The sequence below is a fragment of the Oncorhynchus mykiss genome, chromosome 9 (assembly GCF_013265735.2).
Source record: "Oncorhynchus mykiss isolate Arlee chromosome 9, USDA_OmykA_1.1, whole genome shotgun sequence".
Classification (NCBI taxonomy): domain Eukaryota; kingdom Metazoa; phylum Chordata; class Actinopteri; order Salmoniformes; family Salmonidae; genus Oncorhynchus; species Oncorhynchus mykiss.
Window position 1 is genome coordinate 69384397 of NC_048573.1, and position 24808 is coordinate 69409204.

General features: G+C 43.8%; 2 protein-coding genes across 4 annotated transcripts in view; both read left to right on the top strand.

Annotated features, from left to right (window-relative positions):
- LOC110532768 (tumor necrosis factor receptor superfamily member 14) lies at positions 1-23804 on the top strand. 3 transcript variants are annotated; one of them, XM_021616908.2, is made up of 10 exons: positions 1-208; positions 3666-3752; positions 3952-4077; positions 9200-9358; positions 9478-9562; positions 10874-11034; positions 11157-11171; positions 11314-11333; positions 22663-22700; positions 22799-23804. In XM_021616908.2, exons 1-10 carry the CDS (start codon positions 157-159, stop codon positions 22842-22844), a joined length of 789 nt encoding a protein of 262 aa, XP_021472583.2. In that variant the 5' UTR covers positions 1-156; the 3' UTR covers positions 22845-23804. The 3 variants fall into 3 exon arrangements, with proteins under 3 accessions (XP_021472583.2, XP_036844752.1, XP_021472584.1); XM_021616909.2 differs by lacking the exon at positions 1-208 and adding an exon at positions 220-562; XM_036988857.1 differs by lacking the exons at positions 22663-22700; positions 22799-23804 and adding an exon at positions 14817-14861.
- tnr5 (Tumor necrosis factor receptor superfamily member 5) overlaps positions 1-24808 on the top strand; it is a gene marked incomplete at its 5' end in the record, with an annotated part of 1066050 nt that overhangs the window by 72072 nt on the left and 969170 nt on the right.

Sequence of the window (24808 nt, forward strand, 5' to 3'; positions counted from 1 at the left end):
GGCATACACGAAAGGCACATAATAATACACGTAGCAATCTAATGTTCGCTTGTAGCTAGTCAGTACGTGATAGTTTCAGACTTTTGTTAATTATTTATAAAGTGTCTAACGGCTCGCTATTGCAAGAGAGCGACAACTAGTCGGATTACGTGAACAATGTCAATATCACGTGTATGGTTTTTGTACTGTGCTGTACTGGTTCAACTCGGTAAGTGAAAGTAATAGCATCTAGACTGGATACGCCTTGCTAGGCTGTATCTGAAAACTCCATATCACATCACATGATTTCGATATACAACTATGAGTAACCAATATTTGCACCTCGGAGTTGGCTTGTCTCGTCCAGCTACCGGATGACCGGTTGAGGTTACTACAGGTTAGCTGTCATGCAGAGCTACACCCTATGATGCATCGTAAAAAATAAGGTCCCGAAGATGTCACACAGTTTCTCCAAACGCCACGCAGTGCACCCGTTACAAAGTGAAACCACTGAAAAGAGCTCGCTGTAGATATGACATGTATTCAGCGTAATATTTTTCTAAACCACTGTTTTCCCATCAAGGTAAATGTTATCTATTTGATTTGTTCTACTATATGTTTGCCATGTGTTATGCATTCTAAGTGTTTTCCCCTACTATTTTGTATACAATGTTTGATTATCCAAATTCTGCTGTTGCCATTCTGTCTGTTGGGGGCATTGGCTCAGGGAAGGAGGAGGAGAATGGAGGGGTCGGAGATTGACATCATTTGACAGGGTGACAATGAGGTAGAGAGCAGGGTGAAAGATTCAGATTAAGAGGCCTGAGGCTACAGAGACCAAATGACAGAGCAGGCCACCACTTACACACCTACAATTTAGGAAAGATCTACTGTAGGCCTGTATTCACAAAGTGTCTCAGAGTAGCATTGCTGGTGTAACAGTATAACTTTAGACCGGCCCCTCGCGAACCAGGGACCCTCTGCACACATCAACAACAGTCACCCACGAATCATCGTTACCCATCGCTCCGCAAAACCGCGGCCCTTGCAGAGCAAAGAGAACAACTACTTCAAGGTCTCAGAGCGAGTGACGTCACCGATTGAAACGCTATTTAGCGCGAACACCGCTAACCATTTCACATCCGTTACACTGGATTTAGGATTACTGATCAGGTACCCCTTGTCCATGTAATCAGCAGATGCAGCTGCTATTTCAGCACTGAGGACCAGTCCCCTGATTGAGATATTATTATAGGAAAAGGGCCATTTGGTAAATTATTGCGGAGATTATTTATCTTTATATTAAATTGCTGTGTCCATTAAATGTTATTATTGGGAACAGCGTGGAATTATATAAGGAACTATACAGTGCCTTCAAAGTATTCAGACCCCGTGACATTTTCCACATTTTGTTACATTACTGCCATATTCTAAAATTGATTAAATAAAACAATTTCCTCAGCAATCTACACACAATAGCCATCATGACAAAAATGAAAACAGGTTTTTAGACATTTTTGCAAATGTATTAAAAACATAAATACCTTATTTACATAAGTATTCAGACCCTTTGTTATGAGACTTGAAATTGAGCTCCGGTGCATCCTGTTTCCATTGATCATCCTTGAGATGTTTCTACAACTTGATTGGAGTCCACCTGTGGTAAATTCAATTGATTGGACATGATTTGGAAAGGCACACACCTGTCTATATAAGGTTTCACAGTTGACAGGGCATGTCATAGAAAAACCAAGCCATGAGTTCGAAGGAATTGTCAGTAGAGCTCCGAGACAGGATTTTGTCGATGCATAGACCTAAGGAAGGGTACCAAAACATTTGTGCAACATTGAAGTTCCCTAAGAAGACAGTGTCCTCCATTCTTAAATGGAAGCAGTTTGGAACCACCAAAACTCTTCCTAGAGCTGGCCGCCCGGCCAAACTGAGCAATCGGGGAGAAGGGCCTTGGTCATCTGTATGCAGTGATATGTGCATGCAAAGAGCAAACAATAAGCTGCACAAGAACTCACTACTGTAATGGCCCAGTGACTCATGTTTGCATCTCAATGTGAAAAAAAACTGTCTGCATGTTCTGCACAAAGAGGGCAACAGATGCTACTGAGCCAGATGTCTATATGTCAGGGGAGAAGCTCCAGGTGGCATCTGATTTTAAGTACCTTTGCATCATACTTGATTCCAACCTCTTTTAAAATGCAAGTGAAAAAGGTCATTCAAATAACCAAATTCAGCCTAGCTCATTTCCGATTTATACGAAATTGTTTGACTACAGAGGTAGCAAAGCTGTACTTCAAATCTATGATACTCCCCCACTTAACATACTGCTTGACTAGTTGGGCCCAAGCTTGCTGTACAACATTTAAACCCATTGTCTGTCTACAAACAGGCTCTCAAAGTGCTTGATAGGAAGCCCAATAGCCATCATCACTATTATATCCTCAGAAAGCATGCGCTCCTGAGTTGGAAAAATCTTGTGCAATACACAGAAGCATGTCTTGTATTCAAGATCCTAAATGGCCTGACTTCCCTTCCACTCAGTACTTTTGTTAAACAGAAAACCCAAACATGGCAGCAGATCCACAAGGTCTGCCATGAGAGGTGACTGTTCCCTTAAGGAAAATCACCTTTAGTCAATCTGCTTTCTCTGTGAGAGCTTCCCATGTCTGGAATACAATGCCATCAGACACACATACAGTTGAAGTCGGAAGTTTACATACACTTAGTTTTGAGTCATTAAAGCTAGTTTTTCAACCAATCCACAAATTTATTTTAAACTATAGTTTTGGCAAGTCGGTTAAGACATCTACTTTGTCCATGACACAAGTCATTTTTCCAACAATTGTTTACAGACAGATTATTTAACTTATTCACTGTATCACAATTCCAGTGGGTCAGAAGTTTTATATACACAGTTGACTGTGCCTTTAAACAGCTTGGTAAATTCCAGAAAATGATGTTATGGCTTTAGAAGCTTCTGATAGGCTAATTGACATCATTTGAGTCAATTGGAGGTGTACCTGTGGATGTATTTCAAGGCCTACCTTCAAACTCAGTGCCTCTTTGCTTGACATCATGGGAAAATCAAAAGAAATCAGCCAAGACCTCAGAAAAAAATGTATACCTCCACAAGTCTGGTTCATCCTTGGGAGAAATTTCCAAGGTACCACGTTCATCTGTACAAACAATACTATGCAAGTATAAACATTATGGGATCACCCAGCCGTCATACCGCTCAGGAAGGAGACGCGTTCTGTCTCCTAGAGATGAACGTACGTTGGTGCTGAGTTTAAATGTATTTGGCTAAGGTGTATGTAAACCTCCGACTTCAACTGTAACTGCACCCCCTATCACACTTCCACAAAAACATGAAGATATAGCTAAAGGTTAATCAGATTTGTGAACATAATCCCTAGCTGTGTATTGCTGCAAACACTGTTGCTTTTATGGATTTTTGTCTTGTTGCTTTTTGTGCTATGTTTCTCTGTCTGCATGCTACGTCTTGCTTGTCCTATGTTGCTCTGCATGTGCTCACTGCTCAATGATTGTCTGTATTGTAATTTAATAACCTGCCCATGACCCTCCCCTATTCAATTAAAAACATATATATACTAAATATATGGTAGTAATGGTAGATCATTGCTTTTCTTTAATTTCTCTATTTTCTAACCTAGACATGATCATACCTGCATCTGGAAACAAGTGTGGCCCTGCAGAGTACAAATCTAACACTGGTCAGTGCTGTCCAATGTGTGGAAAAGGTAAGGGCATCAAGGACTTGTTTACACTACTGTACATAATATACATTTATTTTAGTTCTATTGTAATGCAAAATTAAACTTCACACAATTATATTACATTGTTAAGGAATTAAACATAGTTTGATATCAAACTATAAACAAGACACTACATTGTAAATGCATGTACAATGTAATGGCATGTTTTGTTTTATTTTATTAGGTTTAGTTGTCCGCAAGGACTGTACATTGGAGTCCAGCACGTCCTGCATACCCTGTACAGGACAGACCTACATGAATGCAGCTAACGGATTGGACAAGTGCTTTCCCTGCAGTCCTTGTGATCCAGGTATTATGAGGGACCCTAATATTTTGGGGGGCCATAATATTTCAGGTATTTTGGGGGCCCTAAGTGACATTTGGTTGCCATTAAATTCTATTAATTTTGCCATGGGACAAAAATTGCCTACAATTCTACACATTTTGCCACATTATGCCATGGCCTGTGTCATATCATTATGATATGAAGAAAATTTATTTTGGAAGAACAGAATATTAGTGGGCCTATTGTACAGTGAAATCGGAAAGTATTCAGACCCCTTGACTTTTTCCACATTTTGTTACGTTACAGCCTTATTCTAAAATGGATTCAATCGTCCCCCCCCCCCCCTCCCCCCATCAATCTACACACAATACCTCATTATGACAAAGCAAAAACAGGTTTTTAGAATTACAGCCTTGAATCTTCGATTACAGCCTTGAATCTTCTTGGGTATGACGCTACAAGCTTAGCACACCTGTATTTGGGTAGTTCCTCCCATTCTTCTTTGTAGATCCCCTCAAGCTCTGTCAGGTTGGATGGGGAGTGTCGCTGCACTGTTATTTTCAGCCATTCCTGTGTTGTTTTGGCTGTGTGCTTAGGGTCGTTGTCCTAATGGAAGGTGAACCTTCGCCCCAGTCTGAGGTCATGAGAACACTGGAGCAGGTTTTCATCAAGGATCTCTCTGTACTTTGCTCCGTTCATCTTTCCCTCGATCCTGACTAGTCTCCCAGTCCCTGCTGCTGAAAAGCATCCCCACAGCATGATGCTGCGACCACCATGCTTCAACGTAGGGATTGTGCCAGGTTTCTTCCAGACGTGATGCTTGGCATTCAGACCAAAGAGTGCAATCTAGGTTTCATCAGACCAGAGAATCTTGTTTCTCATGGTCTGAGAGTCCTTTATGTGCCTTTTGGCAATCTCCAAGCAGGCTGTCATGTACCGTTTACTGAGGAATGGCTTCCGTCTGGCCACTCTACCATAAAGTCCTGATTGGTGGAGTGCTGCAGAGATGGTTGTCCTTCTGGATGGTTCTCCCATCTCCACAGAGGAACTCTGGATCTCTGTCAGTGACCATTGGATTCTTGGTCACCTCTCTGACAAAGGCCCTTCTCCCCTGATTGCTCAGTTTGGCCGGGCGGCCAGCTCTAGGAAGAGTCTTGGTGGTTCCAAAGTTCTTCCATTTAAGACTGATGGAGGCCACTGTGTTCTTGGGACCTTCAATGGTGCAGAAATGTTTTGGTACCCTTCCCCAGATCTGTGCCTCAACACAATCCTGTCTCGGAGCTCTACGAACAATTCCTTTGACCTCATGGCTTGTTTTTTGCTCTGACATGCACTGCCAACTGTGGGACCTTATATAGACAGGTGTGTGCGCCTTTCCTAATCCTGTACAATCAATTGAATTTACCACAGGTGGACTCCAATCAAGTTGTAGAAACATCTCAAGGGTGTCTAAAAACCTGTTATTGCTTTGTTATTATGGGGTATTGCGTGTAGATTGATAAGGATGTTATTTATTTAATCCATTTTAGAATAAGGCTGTAATGTAACATAATGAGGGAAAATGGAAGGGGTCTGAATACTTTCCGAAGGCACTGGATGTTATCTGGCTGGCTATGCTCCATACCATAGGCTTTAGGCTTGTTCATTTAGCTGACAAGATATGCTTATACGTCCCGTGCCATTGTTTTAGATTAGATTATTTTATACCAAGAAGAATATAATTGAATTTAGCTGAATAAAATCGAATGAATCATTTTCCCATTCCGGAGTGAGTGCGCAGATGAAGTGGCTATGTTGAGCGTAAAAGTGATCATTTGAAATGATCCCATTATCAAATGGGAAGGAACAGGGGCAGTAGAAAAAATCTATGCACGCCAATAGTGAATGGAGGCCGTGCGCTTTCCCGCTGGTCTGTTTTTCAATGATGCCTGCTAGGCTACTTTGGTTTTATAGCAGAGCTGTGTTTAATATGAGCAGCTGAGAAATACTTATAAGAACATTTACTTCACACCACACATCAACCACTGTGTGAGGAGCATGCAGCCTCTCGCTGTGCAACAGGTGATATTCTGCCCAAATATACTGCCCAACAGGTGATATACTGCCCAAATATACTGCCCAACAGGTGATATTCCGCCCAAACTCTGTATTCCATGGGCTGTCCCACCCTGTTCCTGCTGCTACCCAGTGTTTAATTTGGGAAACCAAGTGACATCTTTTCAGGAACATCGATAGTAACATGTTTTTGCAACAAAACATATTTCACTAAAACTGTTGACAGCCCCTCTTCACGCTGGTGAAAACAAATGAAGGATAGGAGATGGAAACGCTCAAGATATTCAGGAGCTAAGGCTAATGTGTCAGCCTATTAATTATACTGAACAAAAATATAAAATTCAACCTGTAACAATTTAAATGATTATAGGGGGACAATATATATATTTTAAACCTTTATTTAACTAGGCAAGTCGGTTAAGAACAAATTCTTATTTTACAATGACGGCCTACCCAGACCAAACCCTCCCCTAACCCAAGCTGAGCCAATTATGCACCACCCTATGGGACTCCCAATCACCGCCGGTTGTGATACAGCCCAGGATCGAACCAGGGTCATTAGGACCTGATGGTCGTTAACAAATTGGATACTAACAAAGCATGTCCAGAGTGCATAAAAGGAGATTTCCATGACTCAATGATCATGTGGAATTTGACTGCAGTCGTGACCCATGACCGCCGATGTGGCGGTAATACGGTCCCCGCAACAGCCCTAACTTCAGTCTGTTACACTACACAGTACTGCAGTCTGTTACACTACACAGTATTGCAGTCTGTTACACTACACAGTATTGCAGTCTGTTACACTACACAGTACTTCAGTCTGTTACACTACACAGTACTGCAGTCTGTTACACTACACAGTACTGCAGTCTGTTACACTACACAGTACTGCAGTCTGTTACACTACACAGTACTTCAGTCTGTTACACTACACAGTACTGCAGTCTGTTACACTACACAGTACTGCAGTCTGTTACACTACACAGTACTGCAGTCTGTTACACTACACAGTACTGCAGATGGTAATACTACACAGTACTGCAGTCTGTTATATTTTGTCATTTTCTTTGGTGGGTTGGGGGCCCCCTAGCGGCTTAGGGCTCTTAGTGACCGCTTATGTCACTTATGCCTCGAGCCGGCCCTGTGTCCAAGCCTCTTTGTGACTGATTCTTTAGACTAAAAAAAATGTAATGTCACCAGTGAACTTGCATGTAATTTTCTCTTCAATGTTTAACAACCAGAATGTATCACAGAAATGTTGCAAAACATGGTATGCAAGTTCAAAACCATGACCAAACCACATCTCAGGATATTAGACACAAGGAGGCATTAAAGAGCTGAAATAGGAATAATGTGTGACATGCAACCATTTTTGTGAGGGTAATTAATGAACTAAATCCAATTTGAATTAATTTGGTATAAGAAGATGTTTAATTGGACGAGCATGACTCCACTGGGGGAAATGAGCATATTTAATGAGCATATTTAATGAGCATATTTGCTTTATTGCAGATTTTATGATACTCACTTTTATACCTTTATTTAACCTGGCAAGTCAGTTAAGAACAAATTCTTATTTTCAATGCCTGTTCAGGGGGCAGAACAGCAGATTTGTACCTTGTCAGCTCAGGGATTTGAACTTGCAACCTTCCGGTTACTAGCCCAACACTCTAACTTTTTTTTATTTTTTTTTATTTCACCTTTATTTAACCAGGTAGGCTAGTTGAGAACAAGTTCTCATTTGCAACTGCGACCTGGCCAAGATAAGGCATAGCAGTGTGAACAGACAACACAGAGTTACACATGGAGTAAACAATTAACAAGTCAATAACACAGTAGAAAAAAGGGGAGTCTATATATACATTGTGTGCAAAAGGCATGAGAAGGTAGGCAAATAATTACAATTATGCAGATTAACACTGGAGTGATAAATGATCAGATGGTTATGTAAAGGTAGAGATAGAGATATTGGTGTGCAAAAGAGCAGAAAAATAAATAAATAAAAACAGTATGGGGATGAGGTAGGTGAAAATGGGTGGGCTATTTACCAATAGACTATGTACAGCTGCAGCGATCGGTTAGCTGCTCAGATAGCAGATGTTTGAAGTTGGTGAGGGAGATAAAAGTCTCCAACTTCAGCGATTTTTGCAATTCGTTCCAATCACAGGCAGCAGAGAACTGGAACGAAAGGCGGCCAAATGAGGTGTTGGCTTTAGGGATGATCAGTGAGATACACCTGCTGGAGCGCGTGCTACGGATGGGTGTTGCCATCGTAACCAGTGAACTGAGATAAGGCGGAGCTTTACCTAGCATGGACTTGTAGATGACCTGGAGCCAGTGGGTCTGGCGACGAATATGTAGCGAGGGCCAGCCGACTAGAGCATACAAGTCGCAGTGGTGGGTGGTATAAGGTGCTTTAGTGACAAAACGGATGGCACTGTGATAAACTGCATCCAGTTTGCTGAGTAGAGTGTTGGAAGCAATTTTGTAGATGACATCGCCGAAGTCGAGGATCGGTAGGATAGTCAGTTTTACTAGGGTAAGTTTGGCGGCGTGAGTGAAGGAGGCTTTGTTGCGGAATAGAAAGCCGACTCTTGATTTGACTTTCGATTGGAGATGTTTGATATGGGTCTGGAAGGAGAGTTTAGAGTCTAGCCAGACACCTAGGTACTTATAGATGTCCACATATTCAAGGTCGGAACCATCCAGGGTGGTGATGCTGGTCAGGCGTGCGGGTGCAGGCAGCGAACGGTTGAAAAGCATGCATTTGGTTTTACTAGCGTTTAAGAGCAGTTGGAGGCCACGGAAGGAGTGCTGTATGGCATTGAAGCTCGTTTGGAGGTTAGATAGCACTAGCAACTAACCACTAGGCTACCCTGCCGCCCCACATGAAAATCTGTCTCCAATTCAATGGAAACCTAGCTACTGAGGTTTGTACACAATATCTGCATGTTTTCTTTGTTTAATCATTAGGATCTTCTTCGGGCTGGTTTCCCCCAAGACTCCTTTCAGTTCATGCACCACATAAGGCAAATCCTTGCGATTAAAAAGAGTCCCCTGTAATCTTCCTTACTTTTATGTTTTCCAGGACAAGGTCTGTACATTTTGATGGCGTGTACTACTACAAGTAACTCTATTTGTCATGTTCTAAATGGATATTATTGTACCAGCTCCTCAGCTGGCAACGAGTGCACCTTTGCGCTAAGACATACACTTTGCTCTCCTGGACAGAGAGTTAAAGTACCGGGTATGTGTGTGTATATATAGTATGAAGTAAAGTTAATAAAATACCATTATTTTTCATTTTCAGAACTGTTATTGTCAATAGGAATTACTCACAGCATATTACATGTTATTCCTGTGCAGGAACAAAGACAACAGATACCGTGTGTGAGGAGTGTCAGCATGGTTCTTACTCACAACATGGTGTGAACTGCACTGCTTGGACTGAGTATGTTTTGGCTGGTTTCATTCCTATTTGTTAGAGACATTAACAATGGCTGGTTTGATCTGGATGACTACGCAAAAATATGGGATTTTAAGCCTTCTTCACACTGCAGGCCTTAATGCTTAAATCAGTTTTGTTTTGGAATACTGACTGTCCAAACTAAGTTACAAGTGACCAAATCGGATGTGTGTGTGTGTTCAGACAGCAGTCATTTGCTGACATGGCTAGCTAGTCGCCATCGTAATGACGGGTGTGTGCACACTGCGCAGTGGTGTCGTCTGATTGTTGGTGGTGCTCCTGCTTCCCATCACTCAGAAGTTATGTAACAACCTAAGGTGATGACAACAATGTGTCGTCATGGAAGTTTCCCAGTTGCTTTGAATGTTGAAAATCATAGTGTATAAACACTTTTAAAGCCTGAAAGGACAAAGATGATCCAACTTTCAAAACAAATCCTTTTTGGTTATCCACAGCAGTTAACTAGCTAGCTAGGTAGCTGTTTAACCTCCTAGCACATTTGTTTGTAAACAATTAACAAACTATTTAGCTACCACATTCATGTCAAACTGTCAACAAAATATGCCAAATACGTCTAAATACCACTTGAGGGCATTATAACTCAGATATTACTATTCAGACATGTCGCATGGCCTGGGAATCAGATTTGAATCTGACTCCAAACCACCTAAAATCAAGCCAATTGTGGCTTAAAATATCCAATTCCAAACTGATTCGGATATGCAAAAAAATTGGATTTGAGTCACTTCAAACTGCCAATGTGAACAAGGCTTTATAATCAATAACAATAATTGATTTACTTCAAGAATACATTAGATTGACTTGTCAATACTGGTTCATGTGGCTCAGTTGGTAAAGCATGGTGCTTGCAACGCCAGGGTTGTGGGTTCGGGGACCAGTATGGGGGAAACAATTATGAAAATGTATGCACTCACTACTAAGTCTCTCTGGATAAGAGCGTCTGTATAATGACGTAAATGTACTGTACTAGGGGAAACACTGCATTCAACAATTATTATGAGGATGATCAATAATATCATTGTTACCTAATCAGAGTTTTAAATGCCCAAATTAAGGAATAGTGACAACATTTTTATTTGAGAAACATTTGTAATATATTGAAATGAAATGCCTCTAGCCTTTACACTCACTGATATTGTCATTTGGCCTTCATAGATTTGTCTGTAAAAAAGATATATATATATATATATATATACATTTGAAACAATGTTTGATGATCGCTAATATGATAATGGTTCAACTGCCTTGAAAAACTTTTATTTGTTCACCTTTTAGTTGTAAAGCCATTGGACAATACAAGACTGAAGATGGAAGTCAAACAAGAGATGTTGTTTGTGGAAAATCTGAGGAATCACTAAGGAATAGAGCCATTGTCTTAGTTCCATCTTCAGTTCTCCTTTTTGTAGTCTTTATTTTTGTCTTGTTTGTAACTAAAGGTTAGTCTTTTTTCGTTCTTTATTGTTCGGTTCCTTCTGCATGTCTGTGTTCTACATAATTAAGTTAATGAGTGGGTTTTGCTTCGCTCCTAACAATCGGGTAACTTTTGATTTGTTTTCAGGTAAAGAAACTAAAGGTTAGTTTAACATGTTTTACCCTTCTCCCCACATACTGTACATTACTGGCCCTCTCACTTTTCTAACAATGTATTACTTATAGATCTAGGCTATTCACTTTGCATCGCTTTGTTAACCCAATTCATTTTGCTATGTTTTCAGAAAATCAACTATCTCCTAAGGTACATTTCCATATTTTTGAGTTCCTTTCAAATGTAGGCTATTCTTAATCTAAGATTTGACTTATGTACAGCATTTGAACCACGTACAGCATTGTAGCAAATGTAGGTTTCTTAGATGGAATATCATTTAATTGTAGTAGTTTTCCATATTATGCACATTGCCGTAACTATACTGAATAATGACAAAGATTTTTTTGCAAAACTTAAATACCTTATTTACATAAGTATTCAGACCCTTTACTATGAGACTCGAAATTGAGCTCAGGTGGATCCTGTTTTTAATGATCATCCTTAAGATGTTTCTACAACTTGGAGTCCACCTGTGGTAAATTCAATTGATTGGACATGATTTAGAAAGGCACACACCTCTCTTTTTATAAGGTCACACAGTTGACAGTGTATATCAGAGCAAAAACCAAGACATGAGGTCAAAGCAATTGTCCGTAGAGCTCCGAGACAGGATTGTGTCGAGGCACAGATCTGGGGAACCGTACCAACACATTTCTGTAGCATTGAAGGTCCACAAGAACATTGTGGACTCCATCATTCTTAAATAGAAGAAGTTTGGAACCACCAAGACTCTTCCAATAGCTGGCCGCCCAGCCAAACGGAGCAATCAGGGGAGAAGGGCCTTGGTCAGGGAGGTGACCAAGAAACCAATGGTCACTCAATGGTCAATCTGACAGAGCTATCTAAAAATGTATCTTTCCAGAAATAAGTCTCTCACTGTTGCCGCCTGTTATAGACCCCCCCCCCCCTCAGCTGTGCCCTGGACACCATATGTGAATTGATTGCCCCTCATCTATCTTCAGAGCTCGTACTGTTAGGTGACCTAAACTGGGATATGCTTAACACCCCGGCAGTCCTACAATCTAAGCTAGATGCCCTCAATCTCACACAAATGATCAAGGAAGCCATCAGGTACAACCCTAAATCCGTAATCATGGGCACCCTCATAGACATTATCCTGACCAACTTGCCCTCCAAATACACCTCTGCTGTTTTCAATCAGGATCTCGGCGATCCCTGCCTCATTGCCTGCATCCGCTATGGGTCCGCGGTCAAAAGACCACCCCTCACCACAGTCAAACGCTCCCTAAAACACTTCAGCGAGCAGGCCTTTCTAATCGACCTGGCCCGGGTATCCTGGAAGGATATTGACCTCATCCCGTCAGTCGAGGATGCCTGGTCATTCTTTAAAAGTAATTTCCTCACCATCTTAACTAAGCATGCACCATCTTAACTAAGAACAGATATAGCCCTTGGTTCACTCCAAGCCAGCACAAAAACATCCTGTGGCGGACTGCAATAGCATCGAATAGTCTCCGTGATATGCAAATGTTCAGGGATGTCAGGAACCAATACACGCAGTCAGTCAGGAAAGCGAAGGCTAGCTATTTCAAACAGAAATTTGCATCCTGTAGCTCTAACTCCAAAAAGTTTTGGGACACTGTAAAGTCCATGGATAACAAGAGCACCTCCTCCCAGCTGCCCACTGCACTGAGGCTAGGTAACACGGTCACAACCGATAAGTCAACGATAATTGAGAATTTCAATAAGCATTTCTCAATGGCTGGCCATGCTTTCCTCATGGCTACCCCAACCAACAGCTCCACACCCCCCGCAGCTACTTGCCCAAGCCTCCCCAGCTTCTCCTTCACCCAAATCCAGATAGCATACAGTCTAGTCAGACACCTAGGTATTTGTAGTTGTCCACATATTCTAAGTCAGAACCGTCCAGAGTAGTGATGCTGGGTGTGGGCAGCGAACGGTTGAAAAGCATGCATTTGGTTTTTACTAGCGTTTAAGAGCAGTTGGAGGCCACGGAAGGAGTGTTGTATGGTATTAAAGCTTGTTTGGAGGTTAGTTAACACAGTGTCCAAAGAAGGGACAGATGTATCCAGAATGGTGTCGTCAGCTGGGCTAGACAATCAGGACCCTCTCTTTCTAAAACTATCCGCCGCCATTGTTGCAACCCCTATTACCAGTCTGTTCAGCCTCTTTCATATCGTCCGAGATCCCTAAAGATAGAAAAGCTACCGCAGTCATCCCCTCTTCAAAGGGGGAGACACTCTAGACCCAAACTGTTACAGACCTATATCCATCCTGCCCTGCCTTTCTAAAGTCTTTGAAATCCAAGTTAATAAACAGATCACCGACCATTTTGAATCCCACCGTACCTTCTCCGCTGTGCAATCCGGCTTCCGAGCTGGTCACGGGTGCACCTCAGCCACGCTCAAGGTCCTAAACGATATCATAACCGCTATCGATAAAAGACAGTACTGTGCAGCCGTCTTTATCAACCTGGCCAAGGCTTTCGATTGTCAATCACCGTATTCTTATCGGCAGACTCAACAGCCTTGGTTTCTCAAATGACTGCCTCGCGTGGTTCACCGAACAACTTCTCAGACAGAGTTCAGTGTGTCAAATCGTAGGGCCTGTTGTCCAGACCTCTGGCAGTCTATGGGGGTACCACAGGGTTCAATTCTTGGGCAGACTCTTTTCTCTGATTCCCTGATCCATCTCTACACAGACGACACCATTCTGGATACATCTGTCCCTTCTTTGGACACTGTGTTAACTAACCTCCAAACAAGCTTTAATACCATAACACTCCTTCCGTGGCCTCCAACTGCTCTTAAACGCTAGTAAAAACCAAATGCATGCTTTTCAACCGTTCGCTGCCCACACCCGCCCGCCCGACTAGCATCACTACTCTGGACGGTTCTGACTTAGAATATGTGGACAACAACAAATACCTAGGTGTCTGACTAGACTGTAAACTCTCCTTCCAGACTCATATTAAACATCTCCAATCCAAAATGAAATCTAGAATCAGTTTCCTATTTCGCAACAAAGCCTCCTTCACTTACGCCGCCAAACCTATCCTAGTAAAACTGACTATCCTACTGATCCTCGACTTCGGCGATGTCATCTACAAAATAGCTTCCAACACTCTACTCAGCAAACTGGATGCAGTCTATAACAGTGCCATCCATTTGTTACCAAAGCCCCTTATACCACCCACCACTGCGACCTGTATGCTCTAGTCGGCTGGCCCTCGCTTCATATTCTTCGCCAGACCCACTGGCTCCAGGTCATCTATAAGTGTATGCTAGATAAAGGTCCACCTTATCTCAGCTCATTGGTCACGATAACACCCACCTGTAGCATGCGCTCCAGCAGGTATATCTCACTGGTCATCCCCAAAGCCAACACCTCTTTGGCCGCCTTTCCTTACAGTTCTCTGCTGCCAGTGACTGGAACTAATTGCAAAAATCGCTGAAGCTGGAGTCTTATCTCCCTCACTAACTTTAAACATCAGCTATCTGAGCAGCTAACCGATCGCTGCAGCTGTACATAGCCCATCTGTAAATAGCCCGCCCAATCTACTTACCTCATCCCCATATTGTTTTTTTTGTGTGTTTTTTTAATTATTATGTTTCCACTCTTATCCCCAATTTCGTGGTATCCAATTGGTAGTAGTTACTGTCTTGTCTCATCGCTGCAACTCCCGTACGAACTCGGGAGAGGCGAAGGTCGAGAGCCATGCGTCCTCCGAAACACAACCCAACCAAGCCGCACTGCTTCTTGACACAACGCACATCCAACCCGGAAGCCAGCTGCACCAAGGAAACACCATACACCTAGCGACCCGGTCAGCGTGCACTGCGCCCGGCCCGCCACAGGAGTTGCTAGTGCGCGATGAGACAAGGAAATCCTTGCAGGCCAAACCCTCCCTAACCCGGACCTAGCTGGGCCAATGGTGCGCGGCCCCATTGGCCTCCCGGTCACGGCCGGCTGCAGCAGAACCTGGACTCGAACCGAGAATTAGACCACTGTGCCACCCGGGAGCCCCCCCATATTGTTTTTATGTACTTTTCTGCTATTTTGCACACCAGTATTTCTACTTGTACAAGATCATCTATCACACCAGTGTTCATTTGCTAAATTGTAAGTACTTCGCTACTATGGCCTATTTATTGCCTTACCTCCTCACTTACCTCCTCACATGGAGTCATTAACTCGTTTTTCAACCACCCCACACATTTCTTGTTAACAAACTATAGTTTTGGCAAGTCGGTTAGGACATCTACTTTGTGCATGACAAGTAATTTTTCCAACAATTGTTTACAGACAGATTATTTCACTTATAATTCCCTGTATCACAATTCCAGTGGGTCAGAAGTTTACATACACTAAGTTGACTGTGCCTTTAAACAACATGGAAAATTCCAGAAAATTATGTCATGGCTTTAGAAGTTTCTGATAGGCTAATTGACATCATTTGAGTCAATTGGAGGTTTACCTGTCGGTGTATTTCAAGGCCTACCTTCAAACCTAGTGCCTCTTTACTTGACATCATGGGAAAATGAAACAAAATCAGCCAAGACCTCAGAAAAAAATTGTAGACCTCCACAAGTCTGGTTCATCCTTGGGAGCAATTTCCAAATGCCTGAAGGTACCACGTTCATCTGTACAAACAATAGTACGCAAGTATTAACACCTTGGGACCAAGCAGCCGTCATACCGCTCAGGAAGGAGACGCGTTCTGTCTCCTAGAGATGAACGTACTTTGGTGTGAAAAGTGCAAATCAATCCCAGAACAACAGCAAAGGATCTTGTGAAGATGCTGGAGGAAACGGGTACAAAAGTATCTATATCCACAGTAAAACGAGTCCTAGATCGACATAACCTTAAAGGCACCTCAGAAAGGAAGAAGCCACTGCTCCAAAACCGCAATAAAAAAGGCAGACTACGGTTTGCAACTGCACATGGGGACAAAGATCGTACTTTTTGGAGAAATGGCCTCTAGTCTGATGAAACAAAAATCGAACTGTTTGGCCATAATGAACATTGTTATGTTTGGAGGAAAAAGGGGGATGCTTGCAAGCCGAAGAAGACCATTCCAACCGTGAAGCAGGGGGGGGTGCATTGCTGCAGGAGGGACTGGTGCATTTCACAAAATAGATGGCATCACGAGGAAAGAAAATTATGTGGATATATTGAAGCAACATCTCAAGACCTCAGTCAGGAAGTTAAAGCTTGGTCACAAATGGGGTTTTCCAAATGGACAATGACCCCAAGCATACTTCCAAAGTTGTGGCAAAATGGCTTAAGGACAACAAAGTCAAGGTATTGGAGTGGCCATCACGAAGCACTGACCTCAATCCTATACAAAATTTGTGGGCAGAACTGAAAATGTGTGTGCGAGCAAGGAGGCCGACAAACCGGACTCCATTTACACCAGCTCTGTCAGGAGGAATGGGTCAAAATTCACCCAACTTATTGTGGGAAACTTGTGGAAGGCTACCCGAAATGTTTCACCCAAGTTAAACAATTTAAAGGCAATGCTACCAAATACTAATTGAGTGTATGTAAACTTCTGACCCACTGGGAATGTGATGAAAGAAATAAAAGCTGAAATAAATAATTCTCTCTACTATTGTTCTGACATTTCACATTCTTAAAATAAAGTGGTGATCCTAACTGACCTAAGACTGGGAAATTTTTACTAGGATTAAATGTCAGGAATTGTGAAAAACAGAGTGTTAAGGTTTTCTTGCAGTGAAAGAGAGGCGGACCAAAATGCTGCGTGGTTATTTTGATTCATGGTTCTTTAGTAAAGAAACTACACATGAACAAACTAACAAAACAAGAAACGTGACGTGAAAACCTAAACAGCCTTATTTATTTATTTTTATAAAAAATTATTTATTATCATCAATACCATTCATTCTTTACAACTCATAATTTCCATACAAACTCAAATAGTGGTATTTTAATTTAAACAAAACAAAAACCCCAAACAAAACCTCGGGAGCATCTTCCCTCCCCGTCATCCTACAAACTACCTTTCCCTATCTCCCCGTCCCTAATCTATCCCCTTACAAATCTAAATGACACCCAGCCCCAAACCCCCCTTCCACCTCTCCCGGGCAGCATGCTGCCCCCACTTCCTCTCCTCCCTCTTCATCCTCCCCCTCAAATCTCCTTCCACCCTCCTCACTATCCCTTCCACCCCCCAATCTCTCCCTGTCTTCACCATGTTCTGCCTGGCTTCCCACAGCCCCCGTTTAAAGAGACTCATGAGAAGCCAGATCAGAAACCTGTCCCTATCCGTCCCTCTCGCTCTCCCTACACCTCTCTCTAACCTGGCCCACGTCAATACAAAATCCCCCCTTACCAAACCTAACAACACCCGTGCCCTAGCCCATACTACTCCGGCAAAGGCACAGTCCCAAAAGACATGGCGCACAGTCTCCTCCCTGCCACAAGAAGATCTTGGACAGGTGGGGGATTGCACCAAACTATACCGGTACATGATGTAACGTACCGGCAAGCACTTATGGAGGCTCAACCAATTCAGGTCCTTGAGCCTGTTGTCCAGACCCCGCGCCTGCACTCCCTCCCAGACCACTTCCGAGATGCCCACTACAGGCGCCGGACTCCCTGCCTTTCTGACCTCCTCGTACAGGTGCCTGTGATCTAAACCTACTCGGGCAACTTCAACCTTAGGGTGCGCACGCAGCCACTTGGCCGCATGACCAAAGTGCCACGGCAGCTGTTCCGCCCGAGGACCCGTGTTAGACCACACCATTACGCTTCTCGCCTGATACGAGAAGAACACCCGCAGGAGGTAACCGGATGGGTGTATCACTGGGTGAGCAAGCTCCGTTAACAAGAAAGAAACAAAAATTGCGTCCAGCTTGAGGGGGAAATGTGGTACCCCCCTACCTCCCTCCCCGATGGGACAAAGCATGCGTGCCCTGGCGACCCACTCGCACCTGCCACTCCACATGAACTGAAACACAAGCCTCACTAGAGGCCTCCTCAGACTAGCCGGCAATGGGTAGATGTACGCCAAATACAAAAGAGACGGCAACACATCCACCTTTAGAACCAGGACTTTGCCCATAAAAGACATACCTAGCCTTCCACATTGCTAGCTTCCTCTGTACCACTGCGATACGCATGTTCCAGTTTAGCGTCGCTGAGCCGGAGGTCTCAAAATGGACCCCGAGAATCCTCAGGGCCCCCTCACAGAGAGATAACCCCCCGGGCACATCCGTTCTACCGCGCCATCTTCCGAAAAACGTGACGGAAGACTTTGCATGGTTCAGAACTGCTCCCGACGCTCGGGTGAAATCCCCAAAGATGGCAAGGGACCTTGTCAGGCACGAGTCCTTGCACAGCAGCAAGGAAGTGTCGTCGGCGTACTGCGTCATCTTAACACGCAGCCCACCACTTCCAGGGATCAACAAGCCTTCCACCCCTGTGTCTGCCCTAATGGCAGCCCCCAGAGGCTCCATGTACAGAAGGAAGAGGAGAGCCGGGAGTGGGCACCCCTGCCTGACCCCAGACGAGAGGTCAAAAACGTCACCCAAGTGACTATTTACACTAACTCGGCACCCCGCTCCGACATATAATGTACGAATCCATCCTATGAACTTCTCCCCAAATCCTAATCGACCTAACACTCTGAATTAAAATGATCTATTCACGCGATCAAAGGCTTTCGCCTGATCTAGCGCTGCTACCATTAAAGGCAGTCCTCTATCTTCAACCCAAGCGATGGAGTCCCTGATTAACTGTAGGTTCCATCTAATAGAGCGGCCCTCTACCCCGCACGTCTGATCCTCATGGACGACGTAGGGAAGGGCTGTGCGCAACCGGTCTGCTAAAACCTTTGCAAGTAGCTTGTAATCTACACACAGCATGGTCAACGGCCGCCAGTTGCCAAGGTCTGTTACTTCCCCCTTCTTATATAAAAGTGACAGCACACCAACAGCCATTGATCCCCCCGGGACCCCCGTCTCAAGGATGGCCTTCAAGACTTCGAGGACCACTGGTCCAAGTATACCCCAAAACTTGAGATAAAACTCAGCCGGCAGCCCATCTATCCCAGGCACCTTCCCTTTTCCCATCCTCCTAAGAGCGCTCTCAACCTCTTCTAGTGAGATCTGGGCCTCCATCACTTCTCTAATGTCCTCCGGCAACCGCCTGGACAAGTGTTCTAAAAACACATTTCCCTGCTCTACATCTATTTCCCTTTCCTTAAATAAACCTTGGAAATGATCAGTTGTCACCCTGATCATATCCTCTGGTTCTCTAACTATACTACCATTTTCTTCCCTAACGCCATGCATTACCTTCCTACTCTGTCTGGCCCTAACCGACTTAAAGAACATAGCAGAACAAGTCTCATTGTGTTCTAGAAAGCCACTATGCGCACGCTCCAGGAAAGCTCGAGCCTTCCGCTCCTGCAACTCCCTGAGCTGCGCCTTTAGGGTTGCGGATCTCTCCCAGTCAAACGACCCGCCGAGGTTGCCTGCCTCGTACTCGAGTCCAATTAACCTTTGGATACGATCCACCTCCCTCCTCTCCTCCCTTTTTTTCCTCTTGCAATACCCGATTATAAAAGCCCTAATCCTCACCTTAACTAATTCCCACCACTTTAACACCCCCTCGCACATGGACCGGAGACCCTCAAGCCTCCAAAAGAAACCATAAAACCCGTCAACAAAAGCCTGCTCCTCCAGCACATCCCGATCTAGTTTCCAGTACCCCCTACCAAAGAGGCAGACTGGCGACCCCACCTGCAGGAGCACCCCGTCGTGATCCGAAAAGAAAACAGGCAACAGCCGCCCAGACAACTTACCCAAAGACCTGGGTACAAAAATATAGTCGAGCCTCCGCTCAACCCCCCTGGAGTTGCGCCATGTAGGACCGTCCATTTTCGGAGTAGTGTGCAGACCACCATCTACCAGACCATGGCAAGCCATTAGCCTGGCAATGGCGCCTGCACTGCTATCCCCCCCCTCTTCCTAAATCTGTATTAAAATCCCCCCCCTATCACTAATTTCCTATTTGTGACACACAGGGGCGTCAGACAGTCCACCATCTCCCTCCTGTCTGCCACCACCTGTGGTCCATACACCACCACTAATCTAAAATTACAATCCCTTATCGTGACATCCACCCCTATAACCCTCCCCTGCATTACCACAAAAGAATCCTCCACTTTAACCTCCCTGTGCCCACACAAAATCCCTACCCCCGATGAGTGTTTGGCTCCGGGGTGCCCTGCACCCTGGGTCTACCCCCACAATCCTCCCCCTCCCCAGTGCTGCAGCTGGATTGGAAAAAATTCGGGGAGGCTGAGTCCCCAAACAAAAAACTCCCCACCTCCTCCTGTACCCAGTCCTGAGTCTTGTTAGGTGTGTCCCCACCCAACAGATATTGAGAGCCTGTGGAAACCAGCAGCAACCCAGAGGTTTCTCCCACCCCCATCACTCTCTTGGCCATCCCCTCCCTCTCACTGTCGGCCAATCGCTCCCTCCTCTTCATTCTCTTCTTTGGTGATGACGGCAGTGGAGAGATACCACCCCCCCCCCCCCCCCCCCCCCCCCCGCCAGCTCCTCCACCATGCCCCTCATCTCTTCCACCAGGGCACATTCCCCCCAGTCCACTTGCTCTTCCACCGTCTCCTTCTCCACCACTCCTCCATCGCTTTCTTCTCTCTCATGCTCCTCCACTCGGTTGCCTTCTTCCGCCGCTTTTCCTGGTTCTCCTACTCCCGTGCCTTCCGTTTCCTTCTCTCTTCCTTCCGCCGCTTCTTGCTCCTCCTCCTTCCTTGTGGCCTTCCCCTCTGGACCTGTACTCTGATCATGAGGCGTGCTTCCTTCCCCTCCTCTTCTTCCCCCATCCCCCGCCCCTGCTCCCCCCCAGCCGCAGACGCATATGACCGCTGACGGGCCGGGCACCCCCGCCACAGGTGTGCTGACGAGCCACACCCATGGCACGTCTTAGGCTTGTCACAATCCCTCGCCTCGTGATCCTCAGATGCACAAAATCTGCATTTTCTTGTACTGCATGAGGCGAATATGTGACCGTAGGCCATACAGCGTCTGCAAAATGGGGGCTGACGTGCATAAAACAACGTCCCCCTGTCAGCCCCTAGGGAGAACATAGCAGGAGGATGGAGGTAGCCACCATGTCCCTTTGGGTCCTCTCTGAGGAGGGCCTGGAAACCTCTCCTCCCATTCCAAAACCCAAGGGAGTCTTTGAGGTGCCTTGCTGAGGAGACGTTATCCATATATCTCCCCAGAAAAGCCCTCACCTCTTCGTCCTTAACGTAAGGGTTGTAAATGTTGACAGTTACAACCCTAAAGTTATTCTTCGCCAGGCTTGTTATTTCGTAGTGGCACATCGGCCTCTCACCTCCCACTGCTCTTGCCCTTCTCAGGATATCATCGTGTTTTACCTCTGTATATAGTGCCACGTCGTATGCTCCCTCCAACGAGTTGCCTTGGAAACAAAACACGTCCTTCACCGTCAGCTTTAGAATCCCCATCAATATTATCCTTCCAAAAGTTTCCCGTCCTAAAGGCTCCATCTCCTTTTCCTTCCAAGCAAACCTAATCGTGTTAGCCAGCCCAATCCCAGGGACCGACCGTGTTGATGTATTTAGCACCATCTCCGCAAGGAGAATGGCGCTCGTTCTCTTCTCTTCCAAAACAAGTGAAAAGAAAAAAAACAAATGACTGCGCCTATCTGGTGCAAAACACAGAGACAGGAACAATCACCCACGAAACACTCAAAGAATATGGCTGCCTAAATATGGTTCCCAATCAGAGACAACGATAAACACCTGCCTCTGATTGAGAACCACTCCAGGCAACCATAGACTTTCCTAGATAACCCCACTATACCACAATCCCAATACCTACAAAAACCCCAAGACAAAACACACCACATAATAAACCCATGTCACACCCTGGCCTGACCAAAATAATAAAGAAAACACAAAATACTTCGACCAGGGCGTGACACAGAGTTTAAATGTATTTGGCTAAGGTGTATGTAAACTTTCGACTTCAACTGTGTGTGTGTGTGTATGTACACACACACACACGTCTGATTTTACACAACTTAAACCAGGTAGAAAATGTGTAGAAATCAAGGAGTTTTTAAAATATAAATGTAATCTCTGAAATGTGTATTGAAACACAGTGCTATTAGCAGCGCTATGTTGGTTGATTTTGTGTCTCAAACCAGTGAGTTTAATAGGAGTTCTTCATCAAGAATATGGCCAAAATGAAATGATTGAAAGAGGTGGGAATATTGTTCCTCCGTAATGTAATTTCTACATTTACTATCAATATAGCATCACAAATAGTTTTCCGATACAAATATTGGGTTGTGTCTAACCCAACCTGGTTCAATATGGGTCCCGAGGCAAAACTAGTTGAAAATCACTGCCATAGTGCAACTTGTACCAAATGTATTTTATAGCAATGGTTAATGAATTATATTTATATTGTAGCTTCCTGTAGAGGAAACGGGTTTTCACGAACGTTCACCGTAAGTAAACATTTGCCTTTCTTCTTCCAAATGATTATGTTAATGCTCACGTAGTATGCATAAAAAGTAACAAATCATTAATATTTTGAAATTAACAGAGTGGCGGTCGAAGAGCTTCACAGTGAAACTATACCTCAACTGTGACAACTGGCCAAGGGCGACAGAGCAAGGACTGACAAGGAATATTTTCCACATTTTGTTACATTACAGCCTCATTTCTAAAATGTATTCAGTTGTTAGAAATGTTTGCAAATGTATAAAATAAAAACCTGGAAATTTTCACAGGTATTCAGACCCTTTACTCAGTACTTTGTTGAAGCACATTTGGCAGCTATTGCAGCCTTGAGTCTTCTTGGGTATGACACTACAAGCTGTAGTGTCATACTTAAAAATCATACAATGTGATTTTCTGGATTTTTGTTTTAGATTCCGTCTCTCACAGTTGAAGTGTACCTATGATTAAAAATTACAGACCTCTACATGCTTTGTAAGTAGGAAAACCTGCAAAATCGGCAGTAATATCAAATACTTGTTCTCCCCACTGTATATTTAATACATTTGCAAACATTTCATTTGCCATTATGGGGTATTGTGTGAAGATGAGGATAAAACTATTCTATACATTTTCAAATAAGGCTGTAATGTAACAAAATGTGGGAAAATATTTTCAGAAGGCACTGCATGTTTCCATTAACTTGTCCAGTGATAATATTTTTGGGTTGACATTTAGAAAGTAGATGTGAGACAATTGCTTTGCTACAGTGTGTTTCCATTGAACTGTCATGTCGATAAAAACAGCTGGATGTAATGACATCACATCTTTCGCTAAAACTAATAAAAAACAGTGGTTCCATTATCCATTTAAGCAAATTGCGCATTAATGCGACAGCCTGTATGCCATCCCACTTAGGTAGCCTGTGTTGTGTTCAGTAATATGGTATGATAGCTCAGTTAAGTATTGAATACTGTTGCTTTAATAATGTATCAGGCACTGAGGTGTGAGGATTGGATGAGTGAGTTTTCTACGAGTTGTTTATCTGAAGTAAAGACGTTCAGTTTAATTGCGCAACAAGCCGCCGTGCATTTGTAACAGCCTGCAAAAGCCAACATGAATATAATGCCATAATTGAATTAATATTTTCCATATTCTAATAATGGGCCAACATAACGCCATGGTGAAATCTGAAATAATTGGATGTGGGAACTTGCATTCCGCCAACCAGTAAAGCAAGGACAAAACATTTTATAGTTGAAAAAGTGGATTTTTATATTTTTTATATTTTTATTTAACCAGGTAGGCAAGTTGAGAACAAGTTCTCATTTACAATTGCATCCTGACCAAGATAAAGCAAAGCAGTTCGACACATACAACGACACAGAGTTACACATGGAGTAAAACAAACATACAGTCAATAATACAGTATAAACAAGTCTATATACGATGTGAGCAAATGAGGTGAGATAAGGGAGGTAAAGGCAAAAAAAGGCCATGGTGGCAAAGTAAATACAATATAGCAAGTAAAACACTAGAAATAAAAAATAATGTGGTGCAAAGGAGCAAAATTAATTAATTAATTAAATACAGTAGGGAAAGAGGTAGTTGTTTGGGCTAAATTATAGGTGGGCTATGTACAGGTGCAGTAATCTGTGAGCTGCTCTGACAGTTGGTGCTTAAAGCTAGTGAGGGAGATAAGTGTTTCCAGTTTCAGAGATTTTTGTAGTTCGTTCCAGTCATTTGCAGCAGAGAACTGGAAGGAGAGGCGGCCAAAGAAAGAATGTGTTTTGTGGGTGACTAGAGAGATATACCTGCTGGAGCGTGTGCTACAGGTGGGAGATGCTATGGTGACCAGCGAGCTGAGATAAGGGGGGACTTTACCTAGCAGGGTCTTGTAGATGACATGGAGCCAGTGGGTTTGGCGACGAGTATGAAGCAAGGGCCAGCCAACGAGAGCGTACAGGTCGCAATGGTGGGTAGTATATGGGGCTTTGGTGACAAAACGGATTGCACTGTGATAGACTGCATCCAATTTGTTGAGTAGGGTATTGGAGGCTATTTTGTAAATGACATCGCCAAAGTCGAGGATTGGTAGGATGATTTAGCAAGTGTA